The sequence below is a fragment of the Antechinus flavipes genome, chromosome 4 (genome assembly GCF_016432865.1).
Source record: "Antechinus flavipes isolate AdamAnt ecotype Samford, QLD, Australia chromosome 4, AdamAnt_v2, whole genome shotgun sequence".
In the NCBI taxonomy this organism is placed as follows: Eukaryota; Metazoa; Chordata; class Mammalia; order Dasyuromorphia; family Dasyuridae; genus Antechinus; species Antechinus flavipes.
Window position 1 is genome coordinate 41,476,682 of NC_067401.1, and position 18,423 is coordinate 41,495,104.

Here is an 18,423-nt window from a genome sequence, read left to right on the forward strand (position 1 = left end):
TTGTATGTATTTTGTATATAATTATATGTTACATGTTATTTCCTCTAAGATAATATAAGTTCTTAAAAAGCAGAGACTGTTTCATTTTTTTTTTTTCTTTGTTTCTCAGCAGCTAGCATATACCAGGTGCTTAAGATTGTTGATAAGGTCATATAGCTTAGTAAGCACCAGAGACTGAACTCAGGCCTTCATGATTCCCAAACCAGCATTTTATTCAATACACTATGAAGCCATTTTCATTGATATTTAAAAATCTAGTATTGTGCTAGAGCAATTTGCTAAAGCAGACTGTTAAATTTTGAATGAGTATTCACACTTCAGAAATTAGCAAACACTATGAATTGGGGCTAGATATATTGTTTTGTTGACTTTCTAAACTTAAGAAATTGATGGGGAAATGTTAAAAATGTAGATTAAATTTTTAGAAATATCATGTTTACATTTTTCCTCTTGTAAATCTGGCCATTAAAGACTAGCATACCCAATTGATATATGAATGTTAATGACTTTACTGAAAACAGAACATTTGAGATTTTAAAAAGCCTATTATAGTACATGGAAAACAGGATAAAATTATTTTAATTTGTACATTTCCTAAGCAATCTTCCCAGTTAAATCTTGGTGACATTAGCATAATACTTTCATATTTCAAGTTATTATTTGGTTAGTATGGGATTCTCTGCTAACACAAGCCCTCAAAACAGGACTTTCTAACCTTTTTTTTGCGTGTGTTATAGGTCCCATTTGGTAGTTTAAAATGCCCGTTCTAAGAACAATGATTTTAAATGCATAAATATATAAAGGAAGCCAATTATATTGAAATACAGTTATTAAAAAAAAAAAAAAAAGCTAGCCTGGTTCTTGCCAAAGAGACATTTAGTACATGTAGGCCCCTTCCAGTTTGGTAAGACCTTTCAGAATTTTTGGTCCATTGGTATAGATGTTAAAGAACTCAGGGTCACCTCCCCACCAAAATTAGGTAGTATAATAGGAATTCAGTGGAGAATGGGGTTTGAGCACTATAAAATATTCTGAATGCATATAAACTTCTATGAAATTCTTTGCCTGAAATGTGTATCTTCAAAGAGTTTTGATATTAAGCATCACAATAATGACCATTTGGATGTTTGCAGGATTTTTTAAGGCCTCCAGAGAAAAAGAAATGGAAAAGATTCATCTTAGCAAGAAAAAATGTATCCTCCCACACGTCTAATCATCCAATGGAAAATGATAGTAAATGGAAATCTTTATTCTTCTGAAACAAAATTTTAAATGCAGTGACTATTTTTTCAAAATATTTTCATGCCAGCTTAGATATAATATGCTTTGTTGAACTACTCAGAAATAGGCAAGAAGAAAATTCCCTTATGATAGCAGTTCTTATAGTCAACTCTGTCTTACTAGGAAATCCCAAAGGAATGAAAAGCATTGTGAATATTCCAGAATCTGACCTTTTCTTTTTGCTGATGATCATGTCCATGGTTTGAAGCAGTCGGCGTTCCAGGACTAGAATATCTGTATCTGTCACATTTCTGCAATAAAATACATATACATACTGTTAGCACTGTAGTAAACTCAGAAAGGAGGCTCCATTATCAATGTCAGGTAAAATTCTAGTCATCCAGTCACTCAGGACAGTGAATTAATTCAAACACATGCTTTTCCCTCAAAAACCTTAAAATAGTCCCATTAAATGAGAATAATTGTGCTTTGTTGGGATGCTGATTAAAAATAGTTCAGGGCTCTTAGCATCTCATCTCTTGTACATTCTTCCTTAGGTCTGGTCCAATGACAGGCAGGACCTATTGCCAAGGCATCTCCTTAATACATCATTATCTCTTACTGTATTGCAAGTACAATGTCCTGGTATATGGGTAGAGGTTGGGATTAATTCATGTTGTTTCCATCTGCTAAGCTTCAACACCCAAAATCTACTTTCTCTGTTTCTACTTTCCAACTGTCTGGTATTACTAAAAGTCATACAATCCTATTGAATGAGTTCCCTATAAATGTATGCCTCCTAATTTAACTGGACCCTCCCTTTGCATGATATTCTTTATTCTTTTCATTGATTCTTGTGACATTCAGCATAAAGGCTTTTTTTTTGCCTGAGGCAATTTGGGATTAGGTGACTTGCTCAGGGTCACACAGCCAGGAAGTGTTAAGTGTCTAAGATCATATTTGAACTCAAGTCCTCCTGCTGTTAGGGCTGGTGCTCTATCCACCATAAGGGCTCTTAAAATGTTCCATTTTACTCAGCCCTCTAATTCTACCTTCTCTTTCTGATGATTCTGCTTACCTGACTGAAAAGATGGAATCTAATCATATTTGTTTGTTTGTTTTCTACTCTGTTCCTCATTTCTAAAAATCTCTTCATTACATTCCATTTTCCTTTCTTCTGGTCTCAAGATGATTCAGCCCTTCTTGCCAGTGTTAAAACATCCTTTCCCCTTAATCCATCAAACATCTCTCTCATTTACTTTTAATTTCTTCCTTTTGAATGACTCCTCCTCTTATTATCATTTAGTTAGTCAGTCATGTCTGACTCTGTGAACTGTGTACAACTGCATACCAGGCTCTTCTATCCTGTGTTCATTTTTGCATGAAATGTTTCCTTTGTATCTCTAATTTTTTTTTTTTTTAAAGATCTCTTGTTTTTCCCATTCTATTTCTCTGCACTGTTCATTTAAGAAAACTTTCTCTTCTTGCTATTCCCTGGAAGTCTACATTCTGTTGGGTGTCTATTTCCCTTTCTTCTTGCTTTTTGCTTTCCATCTTTCTTCAGCTATTTGTAAAGCCTAATCAGACAACCATTTTGTTTTCTTGCTCTTCTTTTTTTTTTTGGATAATTTTTGTTGCTGCCTCCTATATAATATTGCAAATCTCAGTCCATAGTTATTCAGGCATTCTATCTACCAGATCCAATCTCTTAAATATATTCTTCACTTCTACTTCATATTCATAAGGGATATTATTTAGGTCATACTTATATGGTCTGATGAGTTTCCCTACTTTTTTTTTGGGGGGGGGCAATAAACAGCACATGATCTGAGCCACAGCGAGCTCTATGTCTTGTTTAAATGACATAGTGGATAACTATGGTTAAAAAGTATACAATCTAATGTAATTTCTATATTGACTATATGGTGATGTCCATGTATCAAGTTGTCTTTTGCTTTACTGAAAAAGGGTGATTGCTATGACCAGCAAGTGATCTTCACAAAGGTCTATCAGTCTCTACTTCGCTTCATTTTGTACTACAAAGCCAAACTTGCCTTTTATTCCAATTACTTTTGATTTCCTACTTTAGCATTCCCCTCTCCTATGATTAATAGTGTCTTTTTTTTTTTGGATGTAATTTCTAGAAGATGTTCATTTTGGCCACTTCAGTATCAGTGGTTGGAGCAGATTTGTATTACTGTGATGCTGAATGATTTGTACTTGAATAGATATCATTTTATTAGTTCTGAGATTATACCCCAGTACTGCTTTTCTCATCCTAAGTGGGCTAATCCATTTCTTCTAAGGGATTCTTGCCTACAGAAGCATATGTAATGATTGCCTGAACTAAATTTAGCATTCGCATCCATTTAAGTTCATTGATATCTAAGATGTCAATGTTAATGTTTCCATTCCTTGTTTGATCACATTCAGTTGACCTTGGTTCACACATCTTACTTACATTCCAGGTTCCTATGCAAGACTGATCTTTTTAACACTGGATTTTCCTTTTGTGACCAGACAAAATGAGCTTCCTTTCAGCTTTGGCCCAGCTGCTTCATTAATACTGCAGCTACTTGTAGCTGTTCTCTGCTCTTCCCCAATAATGTGCTGGGACACTTTTGGACTCGAGGGGCTCATTCTCTGATATCATCTCTTTTCTCATTTAATAATATCCAATGGGCTTTTCTTGACAAAGCTAATGGAATAGTTTGCCATTTTCTTCTCCAGTGGATCACTTTTTGTCAGAACTCTCTACTGTGACATTAGGTAATTTCTCCTCTAACTATAAACTAATTCTGAGATACCTTATCCCCTCTCCCCCCCCCCAAAAAAAAACCTTCCCTTGACTCTAAATCACTATCTTCTCTCCTTCTCCTTCACTTTGACATTTCTAGAAAAAGTATGCCATTTGCTGTCACTAATTCTTTACCTTGTAATCTCCCAACCTACAGAGAGTGCTCATTCCAAGGTTATTAATAATTTCCTTACTTATCTCCAAAGCCAATGGCTTTTTTTTTTGGAGGGGGGGGGCACTTGTAGCTCTTGTTCTTTATACAGTGTTGACTGTCTCTCCTTGATTTTCTCTTCTGTACTCTTTAACCCTGCATTTTCCTATTCCTTCACCTCCCTTTTTAACACCCTCCACCAAAATTAAAGGTCTCTTTCCACCCAGCCTCTTCCCTTGGTTTTCCCCTTTATTCCTCTATTCTCTTCTGCTTAGCAATCTTGTCCTATGGTTTCATCATCTGTACAGATCTAATTCATAAGTCAAATATTGTCACCTCATCTACCAAATCAAAAGCACACTTTGAGCTTGGCCTTCAAGTTGCTCTATGGTCCAGTTACCCCTTCAAGTTTATCTCATGCTATGGATAAAACTATTTGCTCTTCTTTGATCTCAACTTGTTCTCTAAGAAACTGATGCTCAGAGAATCTGTGTGACTTATTACAGCGCCATAATTAGTAAACTTTAATTAGTACACCTCTCTCCCAAGTTCAATTCCACTATTCTTTTCACTATACTAGGTAACAAATGGCATAGCAAATAAAATGTTGGATTTGATGCCAGAAAGACCCGAGTTTCCATACTGCTTCAATATTCCTTTTCTGTAAAATAGGGATAATAAAAACCCTTACCTCACAAGATTATTATAAGGCTCAAGTGAGATAGTATTTTTAAATCACTTTGCAAACTTTAAAGTTCTATATAAATATTAATGATTATCATATTGTTCTTGCTGAATTCAATAAACAATCAATAAGTACCTATTAAGCATGTGTCAGATAACAGAAAAACTTTTTGCATTGTTTTAGTGCTTTAAGATTTGTGAGGGGCCTTCCTAACAATAAGCCTTTGAGGTAGGTAATAAATGTATAATTATCTCCATTTTCAAGATGAGAAAATTGAGGCTCTAAGAAGTTAAATATCATTCCAATAATCACAAAGCAAACAAATGGCTGAGGAGGCTTTTAAACTCAGATCTCCTGTCTCAGGAGGCTAGTGATGAATATAAAGAGTGATAGACAAGGCTGCACCATATTGGTAGGCAAGAAGATGATCAAAGATTCATTGCTTAGAGTGGATAAATAGGGAAGAAAGGAAAAAAAGGTAAAACTGTCCAACTTTTAGGATCCTCTAAAAAGATCTTTAGACTAGGTAATGGGAAGAGTCAACCCTGGACCTAGTCTTTTTTTTGGGTAAATCAGAGGAATGCTATGTTTATAATTTACCCAGATTTTAGTAAAATGTTTGACAGGGTATCTCCTACTATTCTTTGAACAAAGTGGAAAGATGTGAGGTAGATGTTACTATAGACTATAGTTTGAATAGAGGTTTTAACTTTTTTTGTGTGTCATGAATTCCCTTTGGCAATTTGATAAAGCTTAAGTATATGTTTCCTACAGCCATAATTGAAGGAAACAATAAATTTTAGTCAAGTGTTAGTGAAAATTAAAATGCCATTTTTCTCCCAGAATTCACAAAAATCTATTCATAGGAGTCTTTGGGCCTGAAGATAAGACTCCCTAAGTTAAATGACTTCAGGATAGCTGGTTGAACAGTTGGGCCCAGGGAATAGTCATTAATTGATGATATCTTGAAGGAAATCACTTTCCAGTGATGTGGTCCAGGAATATTCCTTGGTTCTATGCTACTGTACATCTTAATCACTGATTCAGATAAATGTATAAATGATATGATTCAGGAATCTGCAGATGAGAAAAAACTGAAGACAGTTAATACACTGAATGAAAGTCAGAACCGAAAATACTATTAAGAGAAGCTAGAACACTGGGTTCAGTCTAAAACAATGAAATTAACAAGGATGAATGGAAAACTTTAAAGCCAGGGTCAAAAAATCAACTTGCCAAGTAGGACATGGGGCAAATAGGACTAAAAAGCATTTCATCTAACATGGTTTTGAAATTCTTAATGAGCCAATAATATACCTAGTCAAGAAAGCTAATGCAACCTCAGCCTGCATTTACAGAACTGAGAGCTTGGAATGAAGGAGATGATAGTCCTCTTTACTCCAACCATACCCTTTGACTCTATTAAATTGGAGTGTTATATTTAGTTCTGGGTAACACATTTTAATAAAGGCATTTATAAGCAGGAGAACATCCAGGTGAGGGAAGCCAAGACAGCTTCAAGAATCTATTGATGGAACTTAGGGGTATTTTAGTCTTGAAAAGACCGTAACACAAAGTTTGCAAAAGTGAATGTTGAAAACTATCTTTGCATGTATTTGGAAAGGGGAGGGAAAAAATAAAAAATAAAATACTATTAAAAAAGAAGAAGAAAGAAAAGACTTAAGGGAAGACACAATTAAAACCTCCATGTATTTGAAGGATTGTCCCATGGAAGTGGGACTGGATTTGATCTGACTCTAAAAAATATAACCTGGAGCAACAGGCAGTAAAATACAGATTTTAGCTACACAAATGTCTTAATTGTCCTTAGTATAGGGCTTGACAAATAATATGTGCTTAAAAAATGAACACTAACAATGTATACATTTTATAGATCCCCTACTAGATGGGACACTTCCTAAAAACAGGGATGCTGTCCTGTGTCATGCTTGGATCCTTCCTGGTAACTGAAAGAGTAGTAAGTATTAAGTAGTAGTATTAAGCAGTAAGTGCTTAATAAATGCTTGTTGAATTGTTGCTTAAATATATGGGCTTTATTTTTGAAAGTTATGTTCTGAAATGAATCACTTTTTTCTTTTGAAAAAAAAGAGGGGGAAATTAGCTTCATGGGTGAGAAATATGAATGAAAAGAAGAATGGGAGACAGAATATTTAAGTTCTGGTAGTGATGGTATGTAGACAGACAGCTGTGTGGAAGACACATGAACTTCTTAAAGTGGAAGAAGAGGATAAAAAAGAACAAAACCCACATTACCTGAGGAAGTAGGACATGTAGGTATATGGGCAGTTGACAGCCCCAAATCCAGAGAGCAAGGCCATGAGGGTGACCCCAATCACACCCACCCGACTGATGAGTTGTTCAATGGACAAGATCCCTGCAAAAATGAAAATGTATTACTGACATAGCAACTGACTTTCCCTTCACTGAAATGGAAAAATTTACCTGGGATTCTTAAATACAACATGTGACATTTACATAGCCTATAATAACTCTGTAAGGTAGATAATGCAGGCATTCTCACTTTACAAATAAGGAAATTGAGGCTTTCTGAGTTATATAACTTGCCCAAGGTTACATAGATGATAAATGTCAGAAGCAGGTTCCAAGCTCAGGCTTCTCTGGACTCTTAAGCCTGGAGCTCTTTCCATGACACCATACTCAGCTCAGAATGCCAACTCTCAATTATCTGTGTGTGAGGTTATTTGTCATGGTCAATTTTTAATCTTGGTTTCATTTTTCTGTCTGGTAAGCTTCAGGGTTATCTTTTTTCACTATCAAGTGTTATTCTGGGAATGCCAATTATTTTTTTTTAAAATTTTGCTAGAAAAAAGTGGGAAAAATTACAAAGATAAATCTGCTACCAAAAACAATCTTGTCCAATATTTATTCTCCAAGTCAAATGATTTTTGGGCTACTGAGGGTTCTGATAGAGTGTTATAATCTCTCTCCCTCCATATATATGCATAAACACATATATATTTTCATATATTTATTTTACTTGACTTCATGTGACTTATCAAATGTAGTTCTAATATTTTTATTTTTTAACTTAAATTACTCTAGAAGACAGCTCTATTAGCTGATTCATATTCTTCAGTACACACGCATAAAAATAAACACAAATACATACACACACACAGTTCTTGATTTACAGTTTTGTCCATGTTTCATTTTTATATTTGGATAAATGGTCAAAAGATAAGGAAAGGCTATTTTCAAAAGAAGAAACACAAACTGTTAGTAATCAATTAAAAGTGATCAATTTCACTAATGATATAAAAGATGCAAATTCAAAGACTGAAGTACCACTCATCAAATTGGCAAAAATAATTAAAAGCAACAAAACTCAATGCTGGCAGGGTTGTAGGGAGATAGGTACATTCATTCATTACAGGAAGAATTGCATAATGGAATCTTTTTGGACAGCAATCTTGCAGCATGCAGTAAAAGTTACAAAAACAACCATACCCTTTGACTCTATTCCATTGTTGGGAATATACCCTAAAAGTATCATCAAAAACAAAAAAAAGGACTATCTATTAAATATTTGTAAATTATGTGTAATTGCAAGAACTGAAAGCAACCTCAATATTAAATATTAGGGAAATGGTTAAATAAAAGAACAGCAAGTATAGAGAAGGACCTTTTTGAAAAGTGAAAAACAAAACAAAACCAGAATTATAAAATACATCTTATGACCACATAAGAGGAAAAATGAATAGGAACTAATGGACCAAAAAAAATCCTAAGATGTACATGGAATAACTAAAAAGTTATTATATATCATAAATTGAAATTTCATTTATTTAAATGATATTCAATCCACTAAGGAGTAGTAATGGACTTAGATGTAGAATGAGACATATATTTTTATATTCAACCACTGAAAGAATTTTGTTTTGCTTGGTTATATATATTTGCAACAAGAGATTTGTTTTTCTTTTTTCAAGGGATGGAGGAGAGAAAATAGGTTTTTGTTAATTTTGTAAGTGGTGGGGTAGTGCTACTGATGTGAAGTGTTGTGTATACTTGCAAATGAAATCACTACAGTGTCAGTTTTACTTTACAAGAGACATTTCATCAAGTAGAAGCATTCTGTAAAAGTTTGAAACCTAAAATCAAAACACATCATTAAAAGTTTTTAATGAAAAAAGGAAAAACAAAATGTGAATAATTACAAAAAAAGTTTAATTGGGTTCAAGCTTAATACTGTTTATGATAAATAGTTTTTATAAAATAAAGTTGACATCAGATAATAAGTAAGGAATTCTCTAAATTTTTTTTTTAATCCATGATAGTAATGCTTACCTTTCTCAAAAGAGACTCATCCAAAAATTTAATATTGTAATTTCTATGGTAAGAGATAATAGAAGCAAAATTTTTATATCATGTAGGGAGCAAGGTATTAATTTAGTTTTAAAACAGGAGGTATTTCCTTTCTCTGGGGGAAAAAAACTAAAAAAGGGAAGTAGTTGCCTAAAACAAAATCACTCACCGTGTTTTGGGCTGAGAATGGGAAATGGATCTCCTAATTTCCAGAAGAAGTACATGAAGGTCAACCACAGGCCACAGGAAAAAAGAAGTCGTTGTCTATGCACTAAGATAAAGGAAGTGGGTTGGGGTGGGAGGCAGGCGCAAGATACACAAAAGTTAGACGAGTTTGTACTACTTGAAAGCCCAGGACAAGTCAATGACCTTTTTCTCTCCCTTCCACATAAATTTGCTATTCAAATGGGACAATCTACTTTTTCATGGAAGTCTCTATTTCATGGAAGTCCAGTATTTGAGGGTATATATGGGAAAAAAGAGAAGGGAAATTTGGCAGAAACAAAGGATAGATCGTACTGAAGGAGAGATAGAAATAATGTTGGAAGATGGAAGGATGTAGTAAATTCATTTGTTTCAATATTTAATGAGTACCTACTATGTAGAAGGTACTGTACCAGGGACCCTCCCTTACTCCCCAACCCTACAAAAAAAAGGAAGGGGTCTAGGCAGTGGTCATTGAAAGTGAAAAGGAAAAATGCAGCTCTCAGATAGCCTCAGTCCCCAAACATGCTTGTCCCAATCCACATTATGGGGGCTCAAACACTCACAGAGTCGGATGGTGCTCACAATAAAATAACCGATGTAGAAAGGCACCATAAAAACAAGGATCAGCAGAATTACACACAGATTCAATTTCCAGTGAAAATAACGGGAACTGAAATAAAGTTTGGAAAGGGTCAATGAAAGGATTACATATTTTGGTCTAATTTCTCCCCACAATTCATTGCCTCCCACCTCTAGCTTGACAATAGTCAAACCCAACAGCTGGCAGACTCCCAGGAAGCAACTCTATCTGCTGGCAGGAAGCACACTGTTGGTTAATAATAATTAGTTACTTTTTACCATTTGATGTTCCTTAGAACATCAATTAGTTGTTTGGGACGCTATTGCTCTGATTACATTGCTACAACTTTAAATATCTTGGTGGAGTCAGAATCAATCATGTGTGCCATGAAGATTTAGAATGCTTTTACAGTTTTAACCTCAATACAGTTGGACATTCGAGATGCATTTCACATTGGCTTAATTGCTCTACAGGGGAAACTGAGATGATTTTTCCAAAAGGAAGGACTTTTTCAATGATAAAATCTGGGTAGCTATTCCACAGAAAGAATATATCATTTCGACTCTCCATGAATAAGACCAACTAGTGCACAAAACTCACCTACTACTGAGCACTCCCAAGATTTCGAAGATGATGAGCTCAAACATAGTACAGGAGAAGGCAAAGGTCACAGAGAAGATCACTTGTACAACATATTGGCGTACCTGTCAGGGACCATAAGAGACTCTGTTCAGCTCTATCTAAAAGATGGCTAAAGGAAAGGCCTCCTCAGTCCACATACATACACATGTACATACAACAGAAACCCTACAGTTATGGAACAGGATGGCATTCATATCTTACTATAAGTCTGAAAGAATATAAGGGAACAGGCCAGAAAGTCTGGATCTGAAAACCTGTAAAACCTGACTACTTTTTAAAGGTACCTGATTATTATTACTTAATTTACATTACATCTATAAGTCAAGCTACTTAATATGATTCCTGTGGATAGAGAGTTTACAGCACAGATCACAAAACTAACAGGAATTCCAGAAATATCAAAATATCAGGAAATCTACAATGTAGACATATGTAAACAAAGAAGACATCTAGTTAATATAGGAAGGGCTCCTTAACCATCCCAAGAGTAGGGAGTCCATGGGTAAGTTCCAAGATTTTTTAAAGGAGTTTGCCTTGTTATTTGAAAGATCAAAGAATTTTTGCTCTAATATCTCAAGATAATTCAATTTTTTTGTACATAGCTAAGATAGGACCCAAGTAATATGTAATGTATATTGCTTAAAAAAAAAAAGAAAGTAGTGGAGAAAAGACCATCTCAATAGGAAATATTCCAAATTCGAACCCAAGATATTAGGCTAAAAACCAGACTAAAAGCAAAATAATATCAACTTTTTCTGCAGTGGTATTTAACCTGGAGACTACAAACCAGTTCTTTGTTTTTTCACTTACTTCAAAAATCTTTAATAATCTAAAAGATATTTTAAAAAAAGTTTTACAAGGTTTAATAGCCTAAAACTACATTAAGACTTTTGGGACACCCTGTACAAAAAGTTCTTTGTAAACTATAAACCATTATAAATATATCAGCTATTACAGTCATCTCTCACTACCACTATTATCCATAGAAGTCCTATTCTTTTCCTCTCTGAGACAGTCACTTCTAAGTCTCATCTCTTTAACCCCAACATGAAAATTTATTTCATTTCTTCCTCTTATTACTCTATGAACTTATTTTTAAAAATGCTTTGATAATTTTATTTCAAAGGTATTTCATTTTATAAATTGAAAACCATTATTCTGAGAAGGGATCTGTAGGCTTCCAGACCACCAAAGGGGTCCATGACACATAAAATTTTTAAGAATGCTTACTCTGGTAAATGACACTGAGAAGCCAGGTGGTCTGATAACTAGCTAGATGGCCAAGTCAGTGAATTAAAAGTTGTAATTACAAAGCTGCATTACAATAATAATTCTCTTGTGTCATATTTTGGCTAAGAAATGTAATCATAAAATCACTTTCCTTGTCTCTACTTCTGAACAATATATAACTTGTATTCCTTCTGTCTTACCAGCTGGATCCAGTCATCTTTTGAGATTTGAGTCACATAGACTCACATAGTCCATGCTGGCATTCAAGTCATATTATTTAAAATGAATATATAAGTAATAAAGTAATAGCTACATTTTCATTGTTCTACTCTAAAGCTACTTCAGATTCAAATCCTGTCAGGGAAATGGATTCCTTCTCACCTCATAGTCCTTGAACAGCTGTCGCATGAAGAACAACCATCCAAAGCCAAAGAAGAACACCTGCAAATGGGAAACAATGACTGAGGCGATACATATTGGGTTTTGGTCAGAAGGTCCTACTAGCATGTTCTGTGTTCAGGGGTCCAAAGTTTAGATGGCTGAAATAATGAAACTGCTGCATAGATTGAAGGGTCATAACATCCATAGGATTTTTTTTTACCATTTACACACATTGGTAAACTCACAACAGAGGGAGAAGGGGCTGAAGTTATTCTTCCTGGGCTAGGATTGCTACCCTTTCTGTCCCAGATACTGCTCTGGCATTCTGCTGAAGCCCATGGATGCCTTCTGAGGATAATTTGTAAATGCAGAAAACCCATTATATTGCAATGTAGTTTATATATGTGTAGATTCACAAATGTATATATAAATGTTTATGTTATAACCCACATAAACAAAACCTCTTTGGGACTATCGACAATTTTTATGACTAAACAAGTCCTGGCATCAAAGAATTTGAAAAACACTGTGATTGTTAAGTCTCTCATAGTCCAGAAGTTCATCATTAGCCATTTATAACAATCTGACAAGCTCTGTTTGACTATCTTACTGAAGGGGAAGCTTTCTCCAGAGGCAGCTCATTCCACTTTTAAGTACTGAATTCTTTTCAACAGAAAATCCACATTTGCTTCTTCCCTCTTCTGTCCTCTGAGACCAAGCCATCTATTCTACTCTTCTACATGATGACCTTTAAAACACTTGTTATGGTCCAATATGATCAGATCTATACATAAGGAAAATGAGTCTGGCCGTGGTGTCAGGAATGAATAACACTAAGGAGACACTGAAAAGCAGGAAGACCACAGGAAGCTGCTTTGGCAGATGTAGTACTGTAAAGGTAAGGTGAGTGAGAAAAGAAAGAAGACAGAAAAGAGAAATGCTGTTGAGGGGGAATCAATCTGACTTTAGAACTATATAAATTCAAGAGAGAAGAAGGAAGAGACAAGGATACCACCAAAATTTTAAACTTAGAAGAATAGGACAATGGTAGTGAAATGAACCAAAATAGCAGAAGGAACAAATTTTTGGGAAAAAGAAAATCCGCTTGGCTTTGGACATGTTGAGCATAATAGGTCAGTTGAACAATCTAGCGAACATTTACCCTGCAGGTAGTTAGAGAATTAAGTCAAGAGCTCAACAAGGAGGTTAGGGGTGAGAAAGTTGAGTCACTTGAATGGAAGTCATAGGTAAAGTAGTAGGAATGAATAAGAAATGCCAAAAAAAAAGAGTATTTTGAGAGAAAATACTGAAACAAGGTACTAAGTAGAACTAATTAATACAATGCTTGTGTTTGCGCCAAAATGTGGTGATTTTCTTCTTTTAAATATAATAGATTTCTTGGAGAGTTTCTGGAGGCAGCCTTAGTTTCAGTTAAGAGTAAAGAATCATCCAAAATGCAGCTAGGTGATAAAAGTTCAGATCTTTTCTTGTCTCCAATATAGCCCGGTTAGCTTAGAGGCCTATCTCTCTGCTTGGTTCCAAGAGCTCTTGCCGCTTTGTCCTTTGCTTCTGCCTCTGCTTTCTTCAGCCTCCAGAACCACCACTGAGTTGAATCTGTCTTGCCTCTGAGAGAACCTTCTCAATCTTCAGCTGAACTCTCAATTCGTAGCTTCTTTCTCTGAAAACTCTTCTGACTGGCCCCTTTGAAGCTCTATTTATTCAAGAGAGAGGAATTGTGGGATGCGAGAGAGAGGGATTATGGGTTTCTCCCATAGTGCTCTCTGGCCCTAAGTTACAAAGTTTACATTGTGAATCTCCCATACTTGTGAATTCTAATGAGTAAAGGTGTAAACACAAGCATTGTAATAATTAGTTCTACTTAGGACCTTGTTTCAGGTTCTGGCCCAAAACATCTTCTTATAAAATCAGATCAATAATCTATCAACTCTAATGAGTTAGCAGTTTGTAAAGATTCCAACAGACCATCAGGAAGACTTTTATGGACTTTGAGTATCACTAAATAATATATGCCTAAATAATAGAGACTATGTCTATTTAATATACAAGAGGAAGATGACTGAACTTGGAGAAGGCAGGTGAAAGAACCAAGACTACTGTATATGGTGGGAGCAGAAGTTAGGCTGAGAAAGAAATGCTAACCAGATCACATAATAATAATAAGAAGAAATAGAACTTTGGACACAAAACAGAAACTAAAGGTCATAAGGTTATAAGAGAGGGCAAACAGGCAGAAAGAAAATGAAGGTAGGGAAGAAAACAAAGAACACAGACAGATATTTGCCCATGTTATTTCAGGTTCTTTTAATAGTAAGGGAAGGAGTTTTAGAGAGCTCCAAAAGTGATGAATGATGAATAAAGTAACTGAAGATTTCATTAAGAGTAAAGTAAATTAATATGTAAAGTAAAGTAAATATGAGTTGTGGCAAGATTAGGGAGGAGAACTAGAAGATGATGTAGGAGGAAAAAGTAATACCTCTCTTAGTACTGTAAATAAAATGGAAGTTGGAATGTGGAAGCTTATGAAAAAAGAGATGGGTTTAGTAGAACTTTGCCCTTGGAAGTAGTTGAAAATTATGCTGTACTCTGGAACTAATAAAAGTCACAAACAGATGAAGTATTGGAGGACACGAATCAAATATGAACTTCTGTTAACAGATGAGATTTCCAGGTTGAAAATTAACAAGAGTAAGTAGAAAAGATAACAGGTCCCACAGCAAAAATAAGGATGACTGGATAAGACACCACCTTTGTCTTGCTGCAAACCTCTCCCCATTTGATTTGGCATATGCTTACACAAGAATTTCATGTAATTCTATATTCTGGAAAAGAGCCTAGTTTTATGTTGACATTTAACAATTATTATAATGAAGTCAAATCTTAACAATAGCTTGGTGAGGCAGGGCATTTAGCTGATAAGAAAAATGGAGAGCTCTGTGAGGGTTTAGGCATTTGGTGACAATAGCCAAGATTGAAACCTGGGTCTGGTGAATCTTTTCTCATTATTTTGTACATTATGAGACCCATGTCTCATAAAATAAATAATCTTTATTGGTTTTAAAATAGGGATAAGTTCACAGATTATAAAAAGGGACTTTGTAGATGTTTTGCAAAGTGCTATATAAATGCTAGCTATTATTACAAGAGTCCAACAGGAAAAACATGAAGAAAAAGTTGTCTAGAAAGCATAGAATTCTATCCCAATATATTGGCACCCATCCCTATCTCTTCCTCCCTCTCCCTTTCCAAGGACAAATCATCCCTCATTTCCCCTCAGGTACCATAATGACAAAAAGAATCAGGTGGGAAAGAATGGAATGCACGTCCACAGAAGAGGAAGTCCTAGAGATGTCAAAGCATAGCCGGTGGAAGTGAATGCACAACGAATCTGAAGAGTCACTATTGCTAGCAATGAGGTAGAGGGAAGGAGGCTGTTAAGGGGTGCAGTGGATAGGGGGCTGGGGCTGGAGTCACAGAAACACCCGATTTCAAATCCAGCCTCAGACATTAGCTGTAAGACTCTGGGCTATCTCGTTTGCCTCAGTTTCCTCGTCTGCAAAACTGGAGAAGGACACGGCAAACTACTCCGGTGTCTTTGCCAAGAAAATCCCAAATGTGATCACAAAGAAAATACTAATGAAATGAATGAACAACCGCAAAGAGGAAGGAGGAATGTGGAACACAAACAAAAACTTATCCCTGCACAGGTTGTGAAAAGGATCATCCTTTCGGCACCCCCTGATTAGTAAAGAGGGAAGCAGTTCACTTGTCCCTAAGGAAGAGCGGAAGGGGACGCGGGGCTCCAGAAATGGTATTTCATCCTCTTATGTGTCGGGCAACACTGTTAACCTCCTATTTCTGATTTAGAATCAGAAATGACTCCTGGGAGGGCAGCCAACAGCTTCGGGGTTCGTTCTGGAGCAGCGGCTCTTCCCCCCAAATCACGGTTTACGTTAGAAGAGGCTGCAAGCCGAGCAGCAGGAGGGCCGTAGTCAAAGGTCCGGCAGTGTGCTCACGAAATTACCAGAGGGACGGTTTGGGATAGATACGGACCCCGACGGGGACCTTGATACTCTCTTGTTTAAATCCCGACAGGAGACCGCCTTTAGTTGCTTTGCCTTACAGAGGGAGAAACTGTCGCTTTGAGTCACTTGTCCTCATCACACGGCTACCAAGTGTCAAGAGAGGACTCAAATTCGGGCTTCTGTGTCCACTTGCCGGGACGAATGCTCTCAAGTGGCAGCAGGATGAAGGGAAGAGGGAGGAGAGGAAAGGACGGTAGCAAAGGGAGAGGCTCCTGCGGCCGGGTATTGACCCTCTTTCTTACCCCCAGTCCGAGGGATAAGGGAGTGTGTGTGGGGGTAATTTGTGGGGAAGGGGCGGTTGTCCTGGGAAACAGGAGGGGGGCCCCGCCTCCTCACCTGGGAAGTGACCATGATGCTGGAGTCGATTAGGAAACTCATGATGAAGCTCTCGGGGAACTCGATTCCCCGCCGTCACGGCTGCTGTCCTCAGCCTCCGGCTTTCTGGCCTTGGAAGCCATTCACACGCCCGGAACACTGGCTCCAAAGGCCGGCGCCATTGCTCTAGCTCGGTCAGCCACCCGCCAACCCTACGCCATCGAGTGGCGTCCGCCACCAGCCAATCAGCGGCTGTTAAAGGTCGCCGCTAATGCCCGCCTTCTCTTTTTGGGGGCGGAGAAAGACCACGAGTGGGCGGGCCAAGGTTGTGACTGAGAGAGAGGCGGAAAGGCAGGAACTAAGAAGAGAGATAGTAGTGGGAGGGGACAGGAAGTACTTGGAGAGGGGAGGCGGTCCTAGGGGAAAAGGCTGTACTTAGAAAAGGAGAAAAAGTCCTGCAGAGAGGAGGCGGCACTAGGAGAAGAGAAGCGTCTTAGGGGAGGAGGCGGTGCTTAGGAAAAGGAAGGAGGTACTAAAGGAGGAGAGGCGGTCCTAGAGGAGCAGGCGGTGCTTTGGGCAGGGAAGGAGGTACTAAGAGAAGAGAGGTGGTCTTAGGAGAGGAGGCGGTGCTTAAGGAAAGGAGAAGAAGTCCTGCAGAGGAGAGGCAGTACTAGGAAAAAAGCGGTGCTAGGGGAGGAGACAGTGCTTAGAAAAAGGAAGGAGGTACTAAAGGAGGAGAGGCGGTCCTAGAGGAGCAGACAATGCTTTGGGAAGGGAAGGAGGTACTAGGAGAAAAGTGGTCCTAGGGGAGGCGGTGCTTAGGAAAAGGAAGGAGGTACTAAAGGAGGAGAGGCGGTTCTAGAGGAGCAGGCGGTGTTTTGGATAGGGAAGGAGGTACTAGGAGAAGAGAGATGGTCTTAGGGGAGGAGGCGGTGCTTAAGGAAAGGAGAAAAAGTCCTGCAGAGAAAAGACGGTACTAGGAAAAAAGCGGTGCTAGGGGAGGAGACAGTGCTTAGAAAAAGGAAGGAGGTACTAAAGGAGGAGAGGCGGTCCTAGAGGAGCAGACAGTGCTTTGGGCAGGGAAGGAGGTACTAGGAGAAGAGAGGTGGTTTTAGGGGAGGAGGCGGTGCTTAAGGAAAGGAGAAAAAGTCCTGCAGAGAAAAGGCGGTACTAGGAAAAAAGCGGTGCTAGGAGAGGAGACAGTGCTTAGGAAAAGGAAGGAGGTACTAAAGGAGGAGAGGCGGTCCTAGAGGAGCAGACAGTGCTTTGGACAGAGAAGGAGGTACTAGGAGAAAAGTGGTCCTAGGGGAGGCGGTGCTTAGGAAAAGGAAGGAGGTACTAGAGGAGGAGAGGCGGTCCTAGAGGAGCAGACAGTGCTTTGAACAGAGAAGGAGGTACTAGGAGAAAAGTGGTCCTAGGGGAGGCGGTGCTTAGGAAAAGGAAGGAGGTACTAGAGGAGGAGAGGCGGTCCTAGAGGAGCAGACAGTGCTTTGGACAGAGAAGGAGTTACAGGGGAGGAGGCGGTGCTTAGGAGACTGCGAGTATTTATTAGGAGGGGAGAGGCGTGCTAGGAGAGGAGACTTAGTCCTGAGGAGGCCCTTTGAAACGTCATCCAATGTGGATTTTAGAAAACCTTAGAAAGACTTTCATTGACAGAAAGCAAAGTGAAACCAGAAGAATCAAGAGAACGGGGAAGAGCAACCGAGAATGACTAAACTAGTTTGAGTAATATGCTCATTCAAATCAACTACTGAGGACTTAGGA

The 18,423-nt window shown here is 37.7% G+C and overlaps 1 protein-coding gene across 3 annotated transcripts in view; it reads right to left on the reverse strand.

The window, feature by feature from the left end:
* LOC127559174 (Golgi pH regulator) overlaps positions 1-16,813 on the reverse strand; it is a 36,036-nt gene extending 19,223 nt beyond the window's left edge. For 2 of the 3 annotated variants that reach the window (XM_051992843.1, XM_051992845.1), the window contains exons 1-8: positions 16,681-16,813; positions 12,242-12,301; positions 10,589-10,692; positions 9,972-10,078; positions 9,371-9,472; positions 8,344-8,376; positions 7,129-7,249; positions 1,452-1,532 (exon numbers count right to left, since the gene is read on the reverse strand). In XM_051992843.1, coding sequence (XP_051848803.1) covers positions 1,452-1,532; positions 7,129-7,249; positions 8,344-8,376; positions 9,371-9,472; positions 9,972-10,078; positions 10,589-10,692; positions 12,242-12,301; positions 16,681-16,722 — 650 coding nt within the window. In that variant the 5' untranslated portion in view covers positions 16,723-16,813. The remainder of the gene's footprint in view (positions 1-1,451; positions 1,533-7,128; positions 7,250-8,343; positions 8,377-9,370; positions 9,473-9,971; positions 10,079-10,588; positions 10,693-12,241; positions 12,302-16,680) is intronic. The other variant, XM_051992844.1, reaches the window with a different exon arrangement.
* Between the last annotated feature and the right edge of the window lie 1,610 nt (positions 16,814-18,423).